General features: G+C 45.1%; 1 protein-coding gene across 2 annotated transcripts in view; it reads left to right on the plus strand.

The window, feature by feature from the left end:
* SAFB (scaffold attachment factor B) overlaps positions 1 to 24879 on the plus strand; it is a 32788-nt gene that overhangs the window by 6752 nt on the left and 1157 nt on the right. For both annotated transcript variants that reach the window (XM_031437022.2, XM_064479783.1), the window contains exons 3-18: positions 5667 to 5731; positions 5814 to 6020; positions 8412 to 8474; positions 11135 to 11162; positions 12106 to 12616; positions 13040 to 13089; positions 13887 to 13981; positions 15789 to 15938; positions 16016 to 16098; positions 16425 to 16564; positions 16719 to 16807; positions 18456 to 18562; positions 20606 to 20896; positions 21984 to 22121; positions 22350 to 22392; positions 24714 to 24832. In XM_031437022.2, coding sequence (XP_031292882.2) covers positions 5667 to 5731; positions 5814 to 6020; positions 8412 to 8474; positions 11135 to 11162; positions 12106 to 12616; positions 13040 to 13089; positions 13887 to 13981; positions 15789 to 15938; positions 16016 to 16098; positions 16425 to 16564; positions 16719 to 16807; positions 18456 to 18562; positions 20606 to 20896; positions 21984 to 22121; positions 22350 to 22392; positions 24714 to 24832 — 2179 coding nt within the window. The remainder of the gene's footprint in view (positions 1 to 5666; positions 5732 to 5813; positions 6021 to 8411; positions 8475 to 11134; positions 11163 to 12105; positions 12617 to 13039; positions 13090 to 13886; positions 13982 to 15788; positions 15939 to 16015; positions 16099 to 16424; positions 16565 to 16718; positions 16808 to 18455; positions 18563 to 20605; positions 20897 to 21983; positions 22122 to 22349; positions 22393 to 24713; positions 24833 to 24879) is intronic.

Here is a 24879-nt window from a genome sequence, read left to right on the forward strand (position 1 = left end):
TCCTCAAATGTTTATAACATTTGTTTTGTTGTCCTTTTCCTTTCTCCCCCTCCCTCCCTCCCTCCATCACCCCATATATACTTTTTTTTTCCTTGAACTGAGGATAAGTTGCAGGCATGTACCCTTTTGCCTCTACGTACTACAGTATTTCCTAAAAGCAAGAACATTACATAACCAGAGTTAACCAAAATCAAGCAGTTAGTATTAATATAATACTATTATCTAAGCTTAGGCTTTATTTAGATTTAGTTGTTTGTTCCAATAATGGTCTTCATAACTCAAAGTAAGAAAAAATCCAGGGTCATGCATGGCATTCAGTTGTCATATCTTTTTGGTTTCCTTTAATACTCAACAGTTCCTGAGACTTTCTTTGTATTCATGACATTATCATGTTCATGTCATTTTTTGAACATTTAGTTTCTGGCACAAGAGGGTATTCCAGTGTCTTGTTCTTTCCCTTCCTCACACTGGGAATCAGCCATTTCTTTCTTCCAGGTGCCCTCCTTGTTTCTGCAGAGAGTGGTACTGTACTCTTTGCTACTGGGATATCAACTCCTCAGCCAGTGCTGGGTCTGTAAGGTCTTTTGGGCTCAGTGTGTTTCAAGAAATTAACTACTGGTAAAGCAATCTGAAGTAAGCCAATGACAGCTTAAGAAATGCAAATAAATATGTAAATAAATAAAATCGTAGCTAATATGAACAGTGCACCTGTGAAACTCTCTAGCTAGCTAAAAATGTTCATCACTTGAGTCTCTTGTATTTTTGAGATGGCAGTGATAATATCATCTGCAAGTCAAAGACTTAAGGTCTTGAGAGAGAACATTAAAGACACAGTATTCTTATATAATAAGTAAAGCTGAAAGGAAATATTCAAGACTTGTGACATGACTAATTTTGAGAAAGTTCCTAGATGCGATGACTTGATATCAGAAAGTTGTCAGTTCCCCTCAAATTAACCTAAAAAGAAACTTTGAAATTTGTCTGATCTAAAGTTAATCAAAAAGAAAATACACAAGAAGAACTAAAATGAAAAAAAAAGTGATGCACGCTTGCCCTCATTTTAATGGTAGGATATTGGAAACTTGGAGAGTTGTAGGATTTGTTCATTCTAAAGGAAGCAGTAAAGATTTTTTCAGTAAGTGATGTTGGAACAATTACTATCTGATGGTGGGGAAAAGCTCTATTACCTTCTTCCATGCAAAACAGAAATTCCAGCTAGAATAGTGCTTTTGTAATGTAGTGGTAAGGAAGGACTGAAATGAGACTTAAAAAAAAAGAAATTATAAAGAAAATTAAATTTGGTTACATAAAAGTTTTAAACCTCTCTTAATAAAAGACACCATAAATAAGATACAACAGCTGGGAGAAAATATTACAGCATGTAAATATCTAGAAAGCATTAAATAGTCTCACAAATTAATAAGGAAAATAGACATGAGCCAGTTGACAAAGAGCAGACCATGAATAGGCAATTCACAAATAAAAGGAAAAACAAGCATGGCCATATACAAAAAAAAGATTTCCTTGCTATAAATTGAAGGAAAGTAAATAAAAGTAATAAGGTATCATTTTTGCCTATTACAATAGTAAAAACTTACACAGTTCTCAATGCTCCAGGTTGGCAAGAGTGTGAGGAAATAGGTAGCTATTGGAGATGGTAAATTAATAAAGCTGCTTTGCGTGGTGGGTAACTGAACTAAGGAAAGGAACTCTATAGTACGGAATAAAAGGTAGAAGTGGAGCAATACATAGTGCAAGAGAATATTCCAAGGCCTTTATTGAGTAACAAAAGCAAATTACAGAATGTATATACGATATGATCCCATTACATAGTTAATTCTCCTTTGTAGGATATTCGTATGTAAATGCCCAAAAAAATGTTTTGAGGGACCACCAAGCTGATAACAGTGGTTACTTCTCAGAAGTGCAATGGGGAGAAGACAGAGTAGCTTTTTTCATGATTTATGAAGGTGAATCTTTTATTAGTAAAGTAAAATTTACAGTGAAATGGTGTGAATCTTTTAATGAGTGTATTTGTATAACTGTGTGAATGTGTTTATGGAATCAGATTTTTAAACAATATTAACCCACCCACATGTGGCAGGCTACAAGGGGTACAGGGGCAGGGTGAGGAGAGGAATCCCGGAAGTCCACAGAGAGGTGGTCTGCCAGGTGAGTTTGGACATAATCACTGAGACAGAAGCTTAACAGGAAGAAGAAACAGAGTCCCAGGCAAGGGTGCTGGGAGCAGGTTATGGAGGCAAGAACTGAGCAAGGCCTGTAGTTTGGAGGTTGCGAACAATGATGGCGTTTCATGCTGTGCGGAAAGGACTTGAGGGGCACCTTTTCCCTTAGTACCAAAGACGGTCACTTTAGTTTTTGCCAGTGATATTTCTCATTCACATTAATTTTGAATTAAATACATTGTTTTTTGTCTTTGGGAAATAGGGTATCTTTCCCCAGATAGTGATTGTTGATAAGCATCCCAGTGAGGGGTATGTTTTCTATATGGAAGACTAAACATTCTTAGAACTGCATATTCTCTTGGCATTTCTGGTCAGGTCATTTCTTACCTGGAGAGTTCTCCCCTGGTAGGAATTTGGGCTGCAGTGTACCTGTGCTTACTGCTTAAGAGTTGGATTAAAAGTGGAGAACCCTGAATCTGCCTGATGAAAACCTGCTATCTTTCTTGTGAAAGAGAGAAAGACAGCATAAAGAGTGGCAAGTGTATGGTAGTCTAGTTTGATTTTTCCTAGTAACTAGGATGGAATTGGACAAAAATCAGTGTGCATGCTCTAGAATGGTACCAGCTTTATCAAATACAATAAATCTGTGGAAATGCTGTTAGTGTATCTTTGTGGCATATTGGCAGACCACTGAATTGAGTTCCAGATTTTTTTTTTTGAAGCTCAAGGCATGTTTTGCCATAGGAATATTATAAAATGGTAAAAGAATTCCCAGCCAGCCACCAAGGCTATTTGCACGTGATGTATTGCATTCTAGTATTAGTGTCACGATCCCCTATGTTCCTAAATAAAGATATTCCTAAAAATGTGAGTGAAATTAGAGTATAGAAAAATCAGGTAACACACGTTATAAGGAAATTCTTATCCCTGAGAGAGGTTTTTTAAAAAGCCTGTGTTATGATATAAATGATTAAGCTTTAGCTTTTTATCTCCCTGCCAACCCCGCCATGTTACACATTCTGTATACACTTACTAGAGTAATCATTAAATATAGGCAAATTAATGTCTGTTTCTCTTATATTAATTGAAAAGCATTCGGTAGCCTTAAATTGATCTTTGTTTTGAGGGAAAAGGCCTTGCAGGAAGTGAGTCTTCCTAAGGTTGTGCAGCTGAGGAAGGTGGCTGGTTAGCATCCCTTTCCACATCCTCCTGATACAGAGGAGCCATAGGAAGCACGTCTCTGACAGTAGGTCCAAGACACGTAAACTTAACTGCACTACATTCTGATTTTGAGACATCTCCACAGTGTATTTCATATAATTCACAAGTGATTTTTATCCTTCACACTGAAAATAGTCAATCAGGTTGATTCTGGCAAGCCTGCTCTTGAGATCAACAGTTTCATTTTGCTGTAATTTTTTCATTTTTGCCATACCTAATGATTTCTAATTTTACTTCAGCTCTATTGTTTCTATTATCATTTATAGTTTTCTATTTTTTACTCATTTGATTTATATAAAAAATAAAGGCAGATGCCCACATAAATACTACTATTCAGATAAAAATGCCAGCATACCTGCCTACTGTGAACTCTTGGTTCCAGAACAGATTGTGAATGTTATAAAATAACCTGTTAGCAAGAAAAATTAAGCGATCAGGCTGGATGTGGGGAGTTAGAGGAAATGATCTCATTTTTCAAAACAGAGTCAAACTTGTCTATAAAGTGAAACTTGAGTCTACAAATGTATCCAGCTTCTTAATGTTATTCATTGTTTTTGTTGCTCTTAAATCACTAACCTCTTCAAGAAGAACGTGAAGTTAAGCCGTTCTTTCCAGTTCCCTTTCCTTCTAGTTAATCCCAGTATTTTATGTCAAAAAAATAAATAGTGCTGTGTAATTAAAACTGGAAAAAGCATAAAAGATCAGTGGAAGGGAATAGAAACTTTCAATAGTCCCAAGGAGATGAAAAAATACAGTAACAAGACCAACATTTCAAATCAGCGAGGGGGAAAGATTAGTAAATGGTGTTGGGTAATCAATTTCCAGGTGGGACAACCATTTGGAAAATAGTCTTACTCAGCAGGAAACCGAAAGAGTCAAATGTTAGAATGAAAACTGGAAAAGAACTAAATATAGGTGATTATTTATGTAGTCTTGATGTGGAGATGGGCTTCTAAACATGAAGGTAGAAACCATCTACCCACATAATCTGATTAATGGCTTTGGCTGCATGATAACAAAACTTAACCCAAAACCCAGAAACAAAACTAAAAGATTGATGAAGAGCTGGGAGAAAATATCTGTTGTGTATATGACATACAAACGTAAGATAAGAAATGGAATAGAGGTTTTTAAATCGGGGAAGGATACAAATGAGACATTTTTACAAATGGGCAAGTGGTCCACCAAAAAAAATGGAATCAAAGCAGTGATCTGATAACTTCAGGTAAAAACAAGTACTCCTTTTTTTGCCTAGCCCATTGGCAAAGGTAAAGAAATAGCTGGTTTTAAGAAAGATTCCGAAAAATTGGCACTTTTATTCACCATTGATGTAACTATGGATTGGAACAACCTTCCCCTGGGTTATCTTAATAATAATGTGGGGTGTCTTTCTTTTTAATAAAAGACTTTAAAATGTACATACTCTTTTTCCTGATTGTGCCATTTATAGAAATATGTCCTAAGATGACAATTACCTATGTGCAAAAAATAATTACCGGATGTTCATTCTTAAATTTCCATCCGTAGGTACTAATTAGATCAATGATAATATCTCCGTTTAATGCTCAAAAAAATATAGAACGATGTTCACAAAATGTTAAATGAAAAGGTTATAAAATAGCAGTACAGTGTCATTTTTAAAAGCAAAGTACATGTACGTATGCAAAGCAAAATGTGGGAGGGTATCTGTATGCCACGTGTGGTGGCTCAAGAGCTAACTCTAGATGGTAAAATTATGAAAGGCTTTTTTTTTCTTTTTTGTTTTCCTTTTATGTCATTATCTCTGAGGGGAACATGTTCCACGTTCCTTAACTAAAAAGCAGCACATTTGTGTGAGATACTCTTCTTCCCACAACCAAAGGCCCTTAAGAAGGGCAGGCCTGAAAAAAGTCTCGTCTTCTCTCCACCATTTCCCGGGGGCTGGGTATAGCTCAGCAGCAGAGCGCGTGCTTAGCACACACCAGGTCCTGGGGTCAATCTCCAGTACCTCCATTGGGAAAAAAAAAAGAATCCATTTCCAGCCCCTCATACTTCCACAGCCAGTTGATAAGGACAGAACTGCTTCTACCTGAAGGTAGTAGGAGGGCCTGTCTTGTCCAGAATGGCCCCACCGTTCCTGGGTTCCGGTGTTCCTAAATTGGGAAGTGCTGTAGGTGTTTAGGTTTCTTATTTCTGTAGTGCTTAGGGCCTAAGAAAGTGAAAGTTGTCACTTCTGGAAAATGCATATCATTGATCTCATGCTATAAATTATTCTTCCAGGGCGCAAACCAGAAGAAGAGGGTGTGGAAGATAATGGGCTAGAGGAAAATTCTGGGGATGGACAGGTATGTGCAGCCTTGTCAGTGAGTCAGCTGGGTACATGGATCCATGACAGTCATCTGATGGTTGTATTTTGATGTGTAACAGGAGGACGTTGAGACCAGTTTGGAGAACTTGCAGGACATCGACATGATGGATATCAGTGTGTTGGATGAAGCAGAAATCGATAATGGAAGCGTTGCAGACTGTGTAGAAGACGACGATGCTGATAATCTCCCAGAGTCCCTGTCTGACAGTAGAGAGCTAGTCGAGGGAGAAATGAAGGAGCTTCCTGAGCCGCTGCAAGAACATGCTGTAGGTAACTTGGCAGTGTATATAGAATGTACCCTGAAAGCAATAATTCCTCTAATATCTTAGTAGTTGATAAGTTTTATATTTGGAATTAAGTTCTCCCTTTGATGCCAGTTCAGTTAGAATGGTGGCTAATCCAGTCACATATAAATATCAGGTGATTCTGACTGAAAACATACTTTGCTTCAGTGAAAAGTGGTGTCTCATGAGGTACATGAGTATATACTATCCAGTTGTATAACATGGCATTAAACACTTTGAGGACATTACTCTAGACCTTCCTATTATAGGAGATTGGTCTGGGGTGTAACAGCTGGGATGCCTTGAACATACCAAAATAGGGATTGAAAGTTTGTCTTTACCTGTCAACTGATTGGTACCCTCCTAGTCAATCTTTAACATTAAGCTTTGATACTGTTTTTAAAGCCTTAGCTTTTTTTCATGTTAGAAACAAATCCAGTGTATGATACCATTAGGTGGGTATTTATTGAATTGTGTCTGCCAGGCATAGGCATTCTTTTCTTTAATCCTTTTAACAACTGTGATATGTAGATGTTCTTATGCCCACTTTACAGCTGTGGAGATTGGAGAGTAATGTAGTGAAGACATACCTTTAGGCAACATACAGTTCATACAAGAATAAGAATTAATACCAGGCTAATTCCAGAGTCCTTACACTTAACTTATACACCACATTGTCTTGGTGCCATTAATTTACTAGATTATTGGTGGGGAGGGGGGTTTACTAGATTATATTATTTCTGCAAGGATGATTTTTTTGTCAGGTGGACAGAAAAGGCAATGAAAAAATAGAAGCCGTGAGGCATCTTTGTAGGAATTCTTAGGGGTTGGTCCCAGGGAAGCACCTCATTTTCATAGTACTCCTCCAGTCTTTTGCAGAGTGTCTCCCAAGTAATGATTAAATAACTGATTTTAGTAATGGTTAAATAACTGAGTTAGCAGTAATTTAGGAGTGAATGGCATTGACTAGAGATCTGTCACTTAACTTGCTGTGTGGCCTTGGGCAAGTTACTTAACCTCTCTGAGCCTCATTTGTAAAAATGGTAGGTTTGGGGAGGACTAAATGGATGAATGTTTATTGCTAGTTTAGAGCAGAAAGTCAAACTGGCTTTCTGATTTATTGGATCACAGACATGCCTATTTGTGACAATTATCTGTGGCTGATTTCTGGATACAGCAGCAGAGTAAAGTAGTCATGACAGACCAGTTGGCCTACAAAACTTAAAATATGCACTATCTGGCCTTTAACAGAAAAAGTTTGCTGGCCACAGCTTAGAGCAGTGCCTAGCATACAGCAAGCACCATAAGGTTCTTGCTACTGTTGGTATATTTCTTACGACTTTCAGTAATATATTTACTATTCCTATATAGCCATCTCAGTGAACTAAGCATGTCTACATGGACTAAAATAACCTCCAAGGCAGAAGCAAAAATAAGGCAGGGTACAGAATAATGTGCTACTAATTATGTAGATGGAAGGGAGATGATTTTTGACACGAGCATGTGCCCATGCTCTTGTGAACATGCGTAGACTGTCTCAAGATGGTTGCATCAGGGAAGGAAGGCATGGTGCCAGGTGGTGTCCCAGTCAAGTAAAAGTAGTAGCAATATATTCTCGTTATAAAATATTTTAAGAATATCTCCCCCCAAAAAAATCATCATTCAGGGCTTTATAGCAGTCTGTCATGTTGGATCACAGAACAATGATTTTATGATCCCCCTTTCTGTGAGAAATCCCTCACCTTACTGGGCAGAGCCCACCTCTTAGAATAGAAGCTCAACATACCAGTTATTCTTCCCCTGCAGGTGGGGCAATCAATGATGGGTCACCTGGGCTTTGCCAGTCCTGTGCTCCTGTCCCCACACTCATTTTGGAAGTTGACGATACAAGGAGGCAGGGTTCTCAGAGACGCCATTCCACTCTGGGCAGTAGCCGCACAGAGTCAGTAGCATCCAGGCTTGGGGAAGCTGTGGTGGCCACGGAAATCTGAGAATCCATTCTGCAACGGGATTGTAAATGTTCCTGATGGAGCAGCCCCCACACCTGGTGTTCCAGTCCCCTTGGGGAGTCTGTGTGCTACCCAATTGTAATCTCTTTGCTTAAATTAGACTTTTGTTTCTCTTTGTTTGGCTTGCATCTTGGAATCCACACTGATAGCATTTTAGTGGGTTTCCTGGTCTGTCTGCAGGTATATGTTTACGTACAACATTTCTTTCAGTTAAGATAGAATCACGCTATAATACTGTTTTGATTCCCACGCTGTATTTAGAATTTCATCATAAATGACTTTTCATGGCTATAATTTTTCATTTTATAGATGTACTGTTTTGTGACATTGATGTAATAAATTCTGTTCTTCATTGATTTTACAGGTGGAGGACAAAGAAACTATAAACAATTTAGATACTTCATCATCTGACTTCACTATATTACAGGTAAATTGTCATACGTCTCAATAATTTTTGAATCAGAGGCTAGACTACAGTTTCTGGAAGCCATTTCAGGCGTTGTGTGGCAGTTCCCAGCTAAAAGTGGTGGCAAGGTTTGTTTCCTTTATCAGCATCTTTAGAGGGAGTTTTGCTTTTTACTTCCCCAAATACAATGTGAAAGGGACTCACTGTCTTGGCTTCCCTTCCAAGCACTGTGGCTTCCTTGCAGCTGAGAGGAGGGCGTATTTGGGGAGTTCTTGTTAATTTGATGGCTGGGAGAAAGGTGTGGCCTGTCGGATCTGCTCTGGATAGCATCCTCTGCAGAATGACTGTTAGGTGAGACATGAGGTGGCAAGCGGAGAGATGAAAGGGGCCCAGATGAGGATTCAGGGGTGGGGGTGGCTGGCACACAGACATCACAGTTGGGGAAGGTGGAGTCTCAGGGGTTCTGGTTCTGCCTTTGGGAAATTTTTCTCAGAAAGTGCACAGATTTCTTTTGGTGACTATATTGTCTTGGCTGTTTGACTACCATCTGTTTTAAAAAAAAATTAAGTCTTGGATGAGAACGAATGAGATGTGGACTAACCTCAGGTATGGTCTGCGTGACTGTAATGCTGGGCTTCCTCTCCCTCTTTCTCCCAGCCTATGTAGATGTGAACTGTTGGAATAAACCTGAGTAGCTAATTTTCAATAGAAACTTTTGTGAGGAAATGGAATAGAGTCAGCTTATGCCAGTCCTTATGTTTTTGTTTGTTTGTTTAATAATGCCATCTATGCTGCTTAATTAGAAATCACCTTTCAGACAAGAACTTCATTTGCTTCTGCCAGGCAGGGGCAAGGTTTGTTATTGGAGAGCCAGAACCCCACCCTCAAGGAGGGTGCTAATCTCAAGAAAATTTGGTAAAACCTGGTTCACCTTTAGGGCTGATGTCTCTCTCTAGCTGCAAAGTGACACAGCCCGTTCCTGACTCATAAAGGAAAGGAGGAGTGGGTCTTGTCATTTACTTGAGTGTCTTTCTAGGTCAAAGACTCTTAGGTTAAAATGGACGCTATATATAACCAACCAACCAGCAACCACCCCTGGCCAGACAAGTAGGAACATATGCATTTCTCTCTAGGGAAAGTTAAGGAGCGAAGTGTTCCACCTAAAGTGATCATTTTCTTCAGAGTAGAATCTTTAATTCGTAGCATGAAATGAAAAAAAAATTACAAGTAAATGAAACTGAGGAAAGTGCACATTTTCCAAGGGCTTCCCAGAATGGCTGGTCAGTTCCCAGTGGAAGATGCAAACCATTCACATCCATTTAACGGGTATATGCTGAGCACCTGTGATGTGTCAGGTGTGGATACATCGCTGAGATGAGTGAGAAGAAAGGACTGTCTTCATCCTCACAGGACCCATCCTTCCTACATAAACGGAGTGTTGAGAAGATGCCTAGACTTATGCAGACTCCCACAGCCTTTGCTCAACTCTTGGCTCTGCTGTGTGTCCTTCAGCAAGCTTATCAACCACTCTGTGCTTGTTTTCCTAATCTGTGAGAAGGGGAATACTAATAGCAATTTGCTAGGGCTGTGTGATGATTGCTTAATATATGTATTTGTAAGGTGCTTAAATTTGTGCCTGGAACCTAGTCAGTGCTTATCCATGTTGGCTGGAATTCCAGAATAATGCACCTTGTACAGAGGGAACATAGGGGCCAGGGACCACATATTAAGAGAAAGTCCCTTCCTTTAGTGGGGCAGCCTGTGAAGCCATTAGGAGAAGCCTTTCTATGAGGAGCTGGCCCCTGAGTTAAATGCTGAGGGAGGTGTAGGACTTGGCCAGCGGCAGGGATGAGATGCAGGTGGGTCTTTTGGGGAGGGATGTGGGAATGGAATGGGATAGTGAAACCGAACACTACTACAGGTGAGGAATAGCAATGCTGTAAATTGACAGAGCTTCCTGGGGAAGGTTTGAGGGATATTTAGGAATGAGAGCTAGCCTGGTGGGTTGCTGGTTGGAAGAGATAAGGGAGGAGGCATGTGTAATCTGGGAGAGGGCCCAGTTGACCAGGTGGGCAGGGGTGGTTCCACCCTGCAAAATAAGAACAGGGGTCAAGCTGCCTGTGCTTTCTTTCCCTTGGTCTTTTGAATTTTCAGAAACTGATGCAACATTAATTAATTAAGTGGGAAAATGATTATCTGATATGTGTCAGGCATTCTAACAGACTCTAAAAGTAGAAAGATGAAAACATTACTCTCCTTGCATTTAAGAGTTCAGTTTAGAGGACAGACAAGCATTAAAAGTGGTAATGTTGCCAGGCCCTAGGAAAAAAAAAGCAAAGCAAACAATAGCAAACACGCACACCAGGCCCCTTGAGAGCAGCCTGGGATGTGGGATTGGGCTGCGGTGAATGAGGTGGAATGACAGCCGTGTGGGCTCTTCCCCTGAACAAGCAGGTCCTCCATCTGTTTCATTTGTGAGGTTCTTGGTCTGTGTTTTTAATAGAGGGACTGGGGATTGAACCCAGGACCTTGTGCATGCTAAGTATGTGCTCTACCCCTGAGCTATTTCCACCCCCCTAGTCTGTGTTTTTAAAAGTCCCTTCTTCGTTATTAGTTTTGGGTATAAATAAATTCTGAGTTTCATCCATCTGGCACAATCTTATTTATGTTTTTCGTTGCAGGAAATTGAAGAGCCATCCCTGGAGCCAGGTACTGTTAAATGAAAGACTTACCAGCGGGGGTTTGGAACCATTCTAGTTTTCCACCTTTTCTAATTTGAATTCTTTAATTTTAAAAAGTTACCTTACTGTAGTATACATTGTTCTAAAGGTTTACGATCCAGAACATACCAGGATCATAGAGATTGGAAACCCAGCCATATCACCAGATCTGTGAAAGTGGCTAACTTCTCATTATGCAGAATGTACTGGTGAGATGAAACTATCTCATGCCTTGTTAAATGTCTGTGGCACTTAAACTTACGTAGAGAGAGTTTTGCACGTCTCTCAAGAGCTAATCCCTCTGTACCCCACAAAACAGATCTTGTGATATTGGGCAGTATCTTAACTTTGTGGTTTTTAATTCAGGCAGTGCAGGCAGTGGTAGGGAGATACGTTTTAAAACATTGAGACATAACTGGATTCCAGAAGAGGAAAGAGTTTCTTCATGAGAATTCCAAACAAATACTATTCACTTTCTGGACTGCAAATATCTCAGAGCACCGATGGAAGAGATTCTGGTTTTCATGTTGGACTGTTCTGTTAAAAGAAATTCAAAGAAATTTGGAAATTGAGCTGTTCAGTGAATGGTGATACATTGAGTTAAGCAACTTGGACTTTGGAAGCTAAATTTGGAAGAGTCATATATAACCGACGACAGAATGAAGACTGTCAAGAATCAGCCAGAAGGTTTTGGGGGTTAAATCTCTGGGATGCTTTTCTCTTCCATGTAGCGTAGAGGCTTACTCTAGCAGTCGGTTGGAGAGCAGGTAGTGTAACCAGTGTAACTTTGTGTACCCGCGGGTTTTCCAATCTCTGTGTAGCTAGCAGTTCTCTTCGTGTTAGTGTGGCAGCCGTGCCAGTTCCGCATTTGTGATTGCTTTATTTCCCTGGTAATTAAACCTTGTGCCATTCTATTCCTGTTAAATCCGTAGAAAATGAGAAAATACTCGACATTTTGGGGGAAACTTGTAAATCTGAGCCAGTAAAAGAAGAAGGTTCCGAGCTGGAGCAGCCATTTGCACAGGATACAAGTAGCGTGGGGCCAGACAGAAAGCTTGCGGAGGAAGAGGACCTTTTTGGCAGCGCCCATCCGGAGGAGGGTGATTTAGATTTGGCCAGCGAGTCAACAGCACAAGCTCAGTCGAGCAAGGCAGACACCCTGTTAGCGGTAGTGAAAAGGGAGCCCGTGGAGCAGACAGGCGATGGCGCGAGGACGGACTGTGAGCCTGTAGGGCTAGAGAAGCCAGTTGAGCAGAGTAGTAAAGCCCCAGAGCGCACGGAAGCCTGTGGCGAGGAGGCCGCGGAAGCGCCCCCGGAAGCCTCAAGCCCAGAGCCCAGGGATAGCAAAGAAGACGTGAAGAAGTTTGCTTTTGAAGCTTGTAATGAAGTCCCTCCGGCTCCTAAAGAGTCCTCAGCCAGTGAGGGCGCTGATCAGAAAATGAGGTTTGTTTTTTCTCAGTTTTAGACCAGACGCTATCTCCTTTTCATTGGTCGTTTAATGACACACATAAGCTGTTTGTTCTGCAATTGGCCAGCCAGACTGATGCAATTGTAGTTTACTTCTAAAGAATGTTTTATTTCTCTTTGTTTATTTTAAACTGATTACATAATCTTTGTTCTTTTCTCAACCTATTATGGTTGTTTTCTTTAATTCTTCCTAATTATCTTTAGCCCAGCAGAATTAATTAACTCCTGTGGGTCTGAAATCTTATGGTTAGGTCAGATTTCCAATACACGTTTGTCGGGGTGTCATTTTTTCAGAACTAAATTTCGGGTAGGTATGCAACCTCAGCACGTATTTTATGATTTTGAGTTTGTTTCCTCTCTGCTTCTTCCTTCTGGAGTGACACTATCTTTTGTCTCTAGTTCTGTCGAAGATGACTCGGATACAAAGAGGCTTTCCAAAGAGGAAAAGGGTAGGTCAGCGTGGCGGCACCATCCCCGGGAGCGTGTTTGGTCTCAGCAGCAGCAGGGTGTTTGGTTCTAGTTCATCACCACCGCGTTTCTGGCCTGTGAGCTTGTCTTGAAGCCGTTCTCCACTCCTGCCCCTCACTGCAGGTTCTGGATTGCAGGGCAGAGTTGACGCGTTGATTTGATGCGGGCAGTTGATTTTGCCGAAGCACTTTGAGCTCATTCTTCCTGACTGACCCTCTTACCAAATTCCTTAGCCAGTGATACTTGCAGATGGAAAAAAAATGCTTTGAATTTCAGATATCTTGGGTTTGGTATTTCAGATTTATCAACACCACAGCCCTTTATTAAATCACTGATTGAGAAGTAGTTTTGCTGGTCCAGATTCCCCCTTAATCAGTGTTCTACAAAGAACAAAACCTGGGGGTAGATTGTACACTGTTGTATTTTGCAAGAAACAGAAGCACCTGAAGTGGTTCTAGAGTGACAGCAGTTGTCTTGTGTTCCAGCGTCACCTCCCTGGGTTGGGTGATGCCATTTTAGTAACTCGCAGACTCTCCCCTGGGCCTAACAGCCCTGGACTCACCGTTGTTAAGTGGCGTTGTTGGCAGTCTTGTCAGCCTAGCATGCCGCTCCAGAAGTCGTGTGAAGACAGCTGGCCGGACCCCCACACCCCAGCTAGGTCTCGGTCCTGCTGGCCTCTGGGACAAGTAGGGAAGGTCTGGTTTCAAATGACTTTAAGCCTTAAGACTCAGCATCTTGTAAGTGTCATGGTTTTGACCAGAGCTTTCTTTTGAAATAGGTCGTAGCAGTTGTGGTAGAAACTTCTGGGTTAGTGGACTTTCTTCTACCACCAGAGCTACCGATTTGAAGAATCTTTTCAGCAAGTACGGGAAGGTAAGACCAGGGGTCTTCTGGATGCTTCTAAGCCCATGCAGTACTGTAGCCTTTACGTGCACTCTGTGAAGACTTTGAGTGACACCATGCCTTCTTTGAACATGCATTTGCTCATGGCCTGTGGGGGCTCTGCCCGCTACAGGGAGAGGTGAGAGGCCTCTGGGAGCTCCCAGAGCCCATATCCACTTTGCAGTTCTTACCCGGCCCCTGTGCTACCACTCTGATTTGATTGCTTCCTGAATCCATTTCTGTAGCTTCAGGCCTTGAGCCCAGGAAGGACTTAGGGGACTGAAGCAAAGGGCAGGGTGGGAGGTGCTATCAGTGTTTTCATGAGACAGTGGTGACTACAGAACACGAGTGAAGCTGTGGCTAAGGGTTACAGAAAAGGCCTGGAGCCAGACCCGTGTGGGCAACTACAGGCACCGGCTCTGCCACTCACGGTTGTTGGCCAGGAATGTTGCCTTACCCATGGGAGCCTCGTCGCTACACCTGGCGGCCCTCAAAGTTGCTGCTTCCTTGCAGTGGTGTGTATAGCTGTGGCCGCGCTGCTGGTGCCCTGCCGCATGGTGGTCTCCTCACCTGCCTTCACCTCCAGCTGGGGCTACCTCTTCTCTCTCATACCTGCCTGTCTTCCTCCCTCCTCAGCCCGTGAAGGGTGGTCATGGTGGACAGACGCCTGCTGCAGTTCCCTGTGTCCTAGGGCGCCTGTGGTGGCTTTCCTCCCTCCTCTTTTCTCACCTTCCTCCTTGCTCCCCGTGCTTCCTGGGCTCACCTCCCAGATAAACTGCTGCACCCGTGGCTCCTTGTCTCAGAGTCCGCTTTTGCCAAGTGAGGGTTTAGCACAGGCTCTCGTTCATAGTGAGGGCTCAGCAATGAACCCAACCAACATTATTGACCTTGGTTGTTGATGTTCAGGAACTAACAAGGAAAACTAAATGTGACATGTTTCTTGAAATAACGCATGACTCCCTGGGCCGCGGTAACACAAGTAATGCAAGATGGGACCCTTTTCTTGATTCTGCTGTGGCCCTTAGAGTAGATGGGTGCTCTCAGCAGGGAGTTGTCAGCCCGGAGCCTACAGTGTCTGGGATGCATTGCAGGCTTCATGTGGCTTGCATAGGGGACCAGACCACTGTGAAAGCTTCTCCTGGGTATAAGACTCGCTTATGGCATAATGAGGATGAACGCAAGCTTCAGCCAGTGGCTCCTATGGGACTTGTGAGCTGTGGTGCCTTCTGGCATAAGAGGGCATCCCTAACTTCAGCTTGCTGCGCTTGTTGGGAGAATTAAGTAGCATCTGAAGGTGTATCTGTGGTGCCTGAAACATCTCCTTGAATTTTAATATAGTTAATAGTAGGATGGGCTCTCTGTTCCAGAGCGCACTTCATAAACCTGTCCTTATGTCGATCCCTGCCCATATATGTGTCTTCCTGCTTTACTGCCCACATGGGTGATCACATGTTCAGAATCATGTCTTCATAAGTTTCAGACAGTTAAAGGAATGCTGGCAGGACTCTGCCTTCCGCTTCACTTTCCTCCCTAGTCCTCTACACTGTCCTCCTGGTCCCCTAGAGGAACCGCCAGGACGGAGTAGGAGCAGCCAGGCACATTCCTTATCCACCCCAGTCTTCACCTGCCGCTTGTCAGGCACCCACTCTCAGCATCTCCCCCATGGGCCCTCGTCCCCGGGGGGTCGGGCCGGGAGGGCATAGGACATGGGGTGGGTCAGAGGGAAGCAGCGTGACTGCACTGTCGGGTCTGGGGGGGAGCTTTGTGTCCAAGCTTTGTTTGTGTGCTTTCCTTCAAGGTGGTGGGCGCCAAGGTTGTGACAAATGCCCGGAGTCCGGGAGCTCGCTGCTATGGCTTTGTTACCATGTCTACAGCAGAAGAGGCCACAAAATGCATTAACCACCTGCACAAAACAGAGCTCCATGGGAAGATGATCTCAGTGGAAAAAGTAAGGGGCCATTTTCTTCTCAGGGTGTGACTGTCTTAGGAAATAAGGTGATGCTTCCACCTGATTTTCTTTTTCAGGCAAAAAATGAACCTGCTGGGAAGAAAACTTCTGACAAAAGAGAAGGGGAGGGGAAAAAAGAGAAGTCTAGCAACGCTGACAGGTATTGTTCTTCCTGGTGGGATTGTGGCCAAGATAGCCCTCCTTTTCATCTCATCTCCCTTATGTCTTCCACGGATGGGCAAAGTTGTGAGGCCCTTGCCCCCTTCACTTTTTCACATTTGCTGGAGGAATGTTTCACCACCACTCATGGGAGACGATCTCCTTACTCCAGTCCCTCTTCCAGGGCGCCTGTTCTCCCTCCTGTCGAGGCCTCCGAGGCCTCCGCCTCACCACTCGATGCTTGTTGCAGGAGTCAAGCGGTGGCTGGTTGGCTTCCCTGAATTGCCCGTCTAACACACTTCCATGTCCGGGGGTGTTATTTTCTAGGTCTGCAAACCTGAAGAGGGAAGACAAAGCCGACAGAAAAGATGATGCTAAAAAGGGTGAAGACGGGAGTGGAGAAAAGAGTAAAGATCAGGATGATCAGAAGCCTGGCCCCTCTGAGCGATCTCGAACCACAAAATCAGGTAGCTGCCCAAAGAGTGTGGGAGGTTTCACCTTGTGGTCTGTCCTGACTGCTGTGGTTAGTTGGCAATGCAAACTGTGTTTCTTTTCCATGGAGTTGAGTATTTTTGCTCATTTGGAGGTGTCTCTTCTTACCTTGTTCCTTTTTTCCCACAGGAAGTCGAGGAACTGAGCGGACCGTGGTGATGGATAAATCTAAAGGTGTACCTGTTATCAGTGTCAAAACATCAGGATCCAAAGAGAGAGTGAGTGTTCCTTTTCCATGTAGGGTATTTAGCATTTATTTCCTTTGACATTTTCTTTATATTTCTGTGTGTATCTTAGGGAGTTCCTGAGCTTAATTTGAGAAAAATTGTCAACTTTTTCAAAATGTAGGCTCTGAACTTTTAAAAAAAGCAAAAACAAAATTGAGGAAGTTTAAAAACTTTCCTTCATGCTTTGTTCTGCTGAGAATTGTTGCTTTTTAATTTTTTTTAACTAATTTTAAAATTTAGTTACGGAAGTGATTGGCCAGGAGAATCAGGGCGTAGCAGTCCGTTACCATTGCCTGCCCTGAAGGTTTCAGCAGCTCTTCCCCCCGTGCATTTCTAAACCCACACGTGGCCCAGCCTGCCTCTAAGTCCAGTGTCCACCTTGCACAGTCCATGCACAGTCCATTCACTGTCTCCTTGCAGATGCTCCACAGAACCCAGAATCCACAAAGTACCAGGCTTAGGTTCTTACCCTTTCACTCTACCTGCCATTGGGGTCATGTGCAGCTGTTGATGTTGTTATGTTTAACTTTTGACAGCCTTACAACTTTGGTAAATAAAAGTCCAAGTCCCCAAGACTGCCCACATTCTGAAATCAACTCGGGGGACCACTGGACCCAGCATATGGGCTAAGATTGGCCTCAGTAATGCAGTGAGCATACACAGCCGAGTCACGCAGGGAAAGACACAGGCAGAGTCCGGAGGGAGTTCTGCAGGCTCCCTTGCATTCTCGCCTTCCCATGATGGCTCCCACCACAATGAAAATGCAGCAGCACGCGGGTGCTGCTTCTCCCCTGGCAGGCCCACTAGAGCCTTAGCTCCCCAAGGTTTTTGTACTCGGGGCTGATCACATGAGCACCCACCCGCTCCAGGCAAGTACCAAATTTCCTGACTCCCGGAAGGAAAGCAGGTGTTCGGCATCGTTTGCATGGTCTGGGCACAGTGAACCGCCCTTACCAGTTAATTGTCAGCTAGGGCACCCTGAATGCTAGATTGTCAGATGACAGACCATTTAAGCTCTTGAATGTTGTGGACCAGTTGCAAGCTGATGTTTCCTCTCTGGGGTTTTCATTTCAGTCTGCATGTGTTTGTACAAATATTTTACTGTGTTACAGTATTTTTTTCCTTATTTTATTTAAAAAATTGCTTATAAAATGGTAAAATGAAAGTGGGTTCAAGGTCCAAGATGGGTAGATCTCAAAAAATAATAATAATAATAACGCAGTTTGCACAAATGTGGAATTCTCAAACATACCAGGAGTGGCCTCAGTTGGGCATCACTGCATGTTTAATTCAAAGGTAAAGGACAATATTAAAAAATGTGTTTTGGATGCAAAAGACAAAGTTTAAAATATTTTCTTGATCTCCTGAAAACTTTTTGGGGAAAATACTCATTTCCATTTTGACTCTGTTGAAAGTACTCAATGGGTCATATTTTAGTAATAAACGGTAATGACGGTTGGTGACTTTGAATTACGATAAGCAAACGTGAAGTTTCTTATGGGAGAACATTTTGTTACCTGATGATTTCATTAAACGTTCACCTTCATTTTTGATCTCACTGGATGCTTAGACTTGGACACACCTGATTCTTCCTGCTGTCCTTTCTATCTTACCTTCTCCATGTTCCTTGGTGGACCAGGTTTCCAAGAGCCAGGATCGCAAATCGGCCAGCAGAGAAAAGCGGTCTGTTGTGTCCTTTGATAAAGTCAAAGAGCCTAGGAAGTCCAGAGACTCGGAGTCCCGCAGGTGAGTCAGATCCAGGAATGTTGGCTGGTTTGGTTGTTGCCCTAGACTGGTGATGACTGTGTCCTGGGAAGATGTTTTCTAAGTCCCCTGTGGGTGGAATATTGATTTAAACCTCTGCTCCTTTGGCTTTTAGTTCGTAGACTTCCTGTGCACTGGCTCTCTTCCTGTGGCTTTTTTCAAAGGATTTTCTCATGCAGATAGGCCCACCTCTTCCTGAAGATTCTGGGAGGTACCAACGGCAGGGAGATGGGATGCCTTCCTGGAGCAGTAGTGCTAGTTAACAGAACATACCAGATTTGCTCCAGAAGCTGTGAAAAGGGAAAAACAGTGGGACAGACCCAGTGAGATAGCTGAGAGGTCCTCATCCTTAAATCAGCCCAAGACAAGGTCCTCATAATTTTTAAAAACTAAGTAAAAAGCGGTATCGATCACACTGATTGACAGTTGATCTGTCTTGTCAAAAATAAAAGTTTACAATTTAAAAAATAAGAACCATTAGTAAAAAGTTTAGCAGAATAAGAATGAGAACAGGAGGCAGGGCATTGTTTTCTGCAGTGCACCGTACAGAACTTCCTGCCAGAGAGGGACAGGCAGTGGGCAAAGGAAAGTGCAGTTTGGGTGAAGTAATTGGCAAAACAGATCAGCGAAGCTGACCCATATGCATGCAGTAATTTGACACAATAAAAGTGACATTTCCAACTGGTGAGAAAAGGACGAGCTGCCCCCCAAAACGGCTTCAGGTCACTTGGCTGTTTCTCTGGACAGTCCTTTGGGGTTCTGGCTCACATAACTGACAAAGCAGTCAGTATAGCTGGTGGCTGAATGTGAAAGTGAAAACTTAAGTTACCTGTATAATGTGAAGTAAAATTTTTGTTTATGAATTTGAGCTTTGAGAGGCCTGAACATTTTAAAGGAGAAGTAGGCTAGATCACAATTTAACTTCTATACAATGAAAAGACCAAAGAGGAAGTCCAAAGACTTGTAACAGATGAGCATAAAGGTGCTTTAAAATAAATAAGCAGTGGGAATGGTATAGCTCAGTGGCATTGTGTGCTTAGCATGCCCAATCCCCAGTACCTCCGTTAATATAAATAAATAAATGAGACAAACCTAATTACCTTCCCCCTGGGGGAAAAAAATTAAAATAAATAAGCAAAAAATAACCCAATAGGAAAGTGGACAGAAGGCAGTTCACAGAAGGGGCTGTATACATGGTCACAAAACATGAAATGTCATTCAGCCTCACCGGAGATCAGGGACACGCAGATGAAAACAGCAGTGAGACTAGTTTCCATCCGTCAGTGTGATCTGGCTTACAGCGTGCGGAGCTGGGTGCTCGTGGTGGCGGGAGAGGAGTGTTCGTGGGCACAGCCACCTGGAGAGCAGTCCCGCAGCAGCACACCCTTCTGAACCCTGGTGCCCCAGCAACAGCACTTACCCAGCCTGCCTGGAAGGAACCTGCGCTCCAGAAAGTGGGGGCGAGGGGCCGTTTCCATAAGGCTGGGAACAGCCAGAAGGCCCACGTCTGCCTGTAGTTCTGTAAATCGTGGCCTCCACTCCAGGGGCTTTTCCCTGGAAGCTTGCCATACATTTGTAGAGATGGGGACACGCAGGGCCCAGGACGTGTTTCTTGAACTGAGGAAGCTGCAGTCGTTTTTGTCCAAGATGCAGAAACAAAGCAGGGCAAGATTATACGTTTCTGCTGGTACCGTTGTGTCTGTAAGTGCAGAGCAGAGCAGAGGGTGGACCTGGCAGCCGTCTTATCTGGCATGCGCATGAACACTGGAGGGATGCGCCCTGGGTGCCATCAGTATTGCTGGCGTAAGAAGGGCTGTCTGTGCCCTTGGTCTGGGCGGGGCCTTGCTGCGCGCCACCGCTCAGCTGCCCTGGCCCTTGGTAGTTGCAAGGTCTAAAAGGATCTGCAGGTCTCGGCTCCCTAGGCGGAGCCGGGGCTCTGCAGTTATAAAGCTCACCCACCTGGGAGAGGCCATCCGCACTGCTGCTGCCCGCGGGCCCCTGCAGCTGCTACTCTCTCGCCGGCAGGGTGCGCGAGCGCAGCGAGCGGGAGCAGCGCATGCAGGCGCAGTTGGAGCGGGAGGAGCGCGAGCGGCTGGCCATTGCCCGGGAGAGGCTGGCCTTCCACAGACACCGCCTGGAGCGGGAGCGCATGGAGCGCGAGCGGCTGGAGCGCGAGCGCATGCACGTGGAGCACGAGCGCCGGCGCGAGCAGGAGCGCATCCACCGCGAGCGCGAGGAGCTGCGGCGCCAGCAGGAGCTGCGCTATGAGCAGGAGCGGAGGCCGGCCGTGCGCAGGCCCTACGACGTGGACGGCCGGTAAGCCAGGCTGCTGCCAGCAGCCGCCACGTGGGTGGCCCGTGGTGTTTAGAACTGTGCTGTGGTCCCTAGAATCCTGTTAACATGCAATTTATATTTAAAAGGAAGCGCTGGTGTATGCTACAGCTGTTCAATCTCCTGTGCTTCATCCAGGAATCTGAGATGGTTTGAGATCAGTGGAGAAATCGTTGGATAAAGTAGTGCTTATTAATCATTAGGTTCAAGTCCCAGCACAGACCCCACCTTGAGGAAGGAGTTCAGGCACCCAGAGCAGCACATAACACTGAGTGCTGGGCAGGTGGCCGGTGACCAGAAAGCACCACCTTCTGGGCGCCTTCCAGCTTTGTAATCATTGCAGTAATTTGTGTTTGTTCATTCTGTTAGATTAATTTTAATTCCCCCAACATGCTGGTGTGACACACGAATACTAAAATGCTAACCCACCAGTGAAAAATAGACCTATTTCAGACCTTACTGTCAGGAGTTTGGGGTAATAATCCTATCACTGATCCTATCAAAGCTCTGCTGCATGCATGTTTGTTTGTTTTAACCTTCTGTCTACTGCGTGGGTTAAAGAGGTCCCCATGTAATAGAACAGTGAGACTTCTGTAAAAGGGCTTTTAGTCTTAGAACTTTTTATGCTTTTGTACAAAGTACTGATATGGGAGTCTGTTATGGGCATAAATGTTTTGAAACTATGTTTCAAGTGATTCTAAAAGTCCTCCCCACTGGGTGTCTTTGCTGGATCAAGTCTGCATTGGGACAAAAGAGACAGCTGTGCATTCACTGTTCTCGTGGCCTTGAGAGGTTCCCAGAGGCGATCTGCTGATGCACACGTGTGCTTGCCCACTCGACTGATCACCTCCTATTAGGGAGACCTGAGCTCTTCTGTGAGGGAAGGCAGGGCGTGTTGGGTAAGACAGAATGGAGTCCTTGAGTCAGATCCCACCTCACCCCTCCAGGCTCTGTCAGCTTGTGTAGCAGAGAATATGCTCCACTGATAGTCCCCCTTCTGTGAAGTGATGGGGGCCAGGGACAGTTTGAGGGTTTAGTTACACACATACTCCGTTCTTGCTTCCCTTCCCAGGCGAGACGATGCCTACTGGCCGGAAGCGAAGCGGGCCGCCCTGGATGAGCGCTACCATTCTGACTTCAACCGCCAGGACCGCTTCCATGACTTTGACCACAGGGACCGGGGCCGCTACCCTGACCACTCAGTTGACAGGTCAGCCACCGACCTTGCCCGCTTGATGCATGTTTTCTTTGTCCTTATTCATTATTATGATGAGAATTTGGGTGACCTTTCTAGGCTCTAGGCCTCTAGGTTGCAAGCCCACTCGATCCAGCGGAGTGTGTGAATTATCTGGGTTCAAATTGGGGTATGTTTTCCTTTTGAACATCTAACCAACCTATCTTCCTCTCCTTATGGTTTCATTTAAATTGCCTTTTTCAGGAGAGAAGGTTCAAGGTCAATGATGGGAGAAAGAGAAGGACAGGTAAGTCAGAAGCTACAGTTACAGCCACGGTTTTCCCCACAGAGTTGGCTCTCTTCCCTCCTGCATGCTTCTGCCTCCTCCATCTGAGTAGGACGAACGAGTGAGGAAGTGCGGCAGCTGCGACATTTGTGGAGTGACACAGTGAATGGTTTGTGCTCGGTCTTGGCCCAAAATCCAAACAGACATTCGGAAGTTTTGTTGGGCCTTGACCCTGAGATTCTGTACACTTAGTGGCTACACCAGTGCTGAAGTGCTGGGGAGCCTGGCGGGAGTCTGGCGGGCTCTGTTGGAAAGTGCTTTGCGACCCACAGCGCTGCCTAGATGCCACGCCTCATGTTGTAGAGTTCAAGTGCGTCTGGAGCCTCAGTGGGCACCAGTCAGCCCAAGCCCGCTGAGCCCTGGGAAAGACCTGAGCTGGGCTCGTGTGCCTGCTCCTTGCAGGATTAACACATTAGGAAATAAGCTCAGTTTTCTCCTTTTCTCCTATCTTACATTTAGATCGAGAACTTCCTCAAAGAGCCTTGACTCTTTAGTGGCTTTTCTTGGAAAATCAGAGGAATAGGAAAGGCTGTGGTCAGGGCATTGTTCTGACAGAACCGCTAGCCTGTAAGTCATTCCTTTCCCTGACTCGGGCATCGATGTTTCGATCTGTCCTCCACCCTCAGCTCCTGAGAACGTGGCTAGAGATAACTAGGCTCCTTGGCTGCCGCCTGGGGAGTAATTGTTTACCCCTCAGGTGATTCCTTTTTTTCTGCTCCTGGACGTAAATCTTAACATGCAACTAAATCTAGACTTAGTCTCCTGGGTTTCCTTTGGTGGAGACGTTGAGCACCGTGGTTAAATGTCCAGGCTCCAGAACCTGGACCGGGGTCATATCCTGGTACCAGCAGTTCTGCTGAGCCAGTTTCTCCAGCTGTGAAATGAGGGTGACTGTTCCTACCGCCTAGGGTGGCAGGAGTTAGGGGTGATGCACGTGCCTGCCCAGGCCTTCCTGTTGCTCTTAATCGTTGTTAGCTCCGTTTCACATGATCAGGTAGTGCTCTCTCCCCTGAAGCTCACAGGGCAGTTTTCTCACATCCATGATCATAAATTAGGCACAAACAACAAAGGGTGACACGTGATACACGGGGCAAAGCAGCAGTGACAGAACTAGGTCTTGCTGAGGTGAACTTCTCTACTTTAAATGCCTCTCTGTCCAGTTTGGGGTCTTCAGAAGGCTCTTGATAAAAGGTCGTTCTTCAGTCATGAGCTGTAATTTTTTAAAACCCTGTGTGCCTTGAAGGTTGTTGGTAGAACTATTTTGGGAGTCCTGTTTGAGCAGCCCTTGTTACATTTGGCAGCACTGACTTTCATGGACACGTTGGCTTGGGATTTCACTCCTTAAGGAGCACTGCTCTATTTTGTCCGTCTTGTAAAATTGACCCCCGTTTCTTGTGTGGAGGGAGGTGTCGGCACACATTTGGGGGAGCAGGCGGCAGTGCTGCCCAGCGCGCTGAGGTCCAACACTTAGGGCTCCCGTCCGAGCCTCTGTGTCAGAGCGTGCTGGCTGAGCAGACGGTGACAGGGCGGCTGCAGGGGTCCTCAGGGCTTCATTACCAGGACTCCTTTCTCCTTCCTCCTCCCTCCTCACTTAGAACAGAGTCTAGGGGGAAAGCCCCAAGGCCACAGGTTGGGGACCATAGCCACCTCACCTGGACCTTCCAGTCAGCTGGCAGGAGCAGGCTTTGGGTGAAAGGAAAGGAGTGGACATTTATTTAAACAGACTATGAGGCTTCCTCTTCCATCCTCCCGGGGTCGGGCCCCCCGAGGCCTGTGGCGGCCTCGCAGTTCCCAGGGCAGTGCCGCAGAGTAGGCCGGTGGGCTGCCACGGGGTGCATCCTGGGTAGTGTAGGGACAAGATGTCAGGCCCTGAAGTGAGTTGTGTCAAGGGATCCTTGGTGGCCCTTCTGCTTTGGTGGCTCCGTGCAGCTTGTAATTACATTCTAAACACGAGCACCTGGCAGTGTGGGCCCTGCCTGGTGTGGAGCGGTCACTCAGCCCCAGCACCCCTCAATCTGTCAGTGCCTGAATCTTCTGACTGGGGAGACCCTAGTCCTGTCTTCTCCCCATGCCATGAGCAGACTTCGGGGGTGCAGCCGTGTTGTGCCAGCTGAAATGGCCTGTGTGGCTTCAGACGGGGTGCAGGATGCCTGCCGGCACTGCCTTGGGCCTGCACGTGCTTCTCTCTGAGTTACCGTCCATCGTCATTAGCTTGTTGACCCGAAGGCCCTGGGATCCAGGGTTGTACTGACGCCTTTTCATTCTGGCCCTTTATCATCTAGCACTACCCCGAACGCCACGGAGGACCAGAGCGCCATGGGCGGGACTCCCGCGATGGGTGGGGCGGATACGGCTCTGACAAGAGGATGAGCGAGGGCCGGGGGCTGCCTCCTCCACCCAGGTTTGTGTCTCACACCCCACAGTGTCCACGCAGGCCTCCACACGCAG

Source organism: Camelus dromedarius, chromosome 27 (genome assembly GCF_036321535.1).
Source record: "Camelus dromedarius isolate mCamDro1 chromosome 27, mCamDro1.pat, whole genome shotgun sequence".
Classification (NCBI taxonomy): domain Eukaryota; kingdom Metazoa; phylum Chordata; class Mammalia; order Artiodactyla; family Camelidae; genus Camelus; species Camelus dromedarius.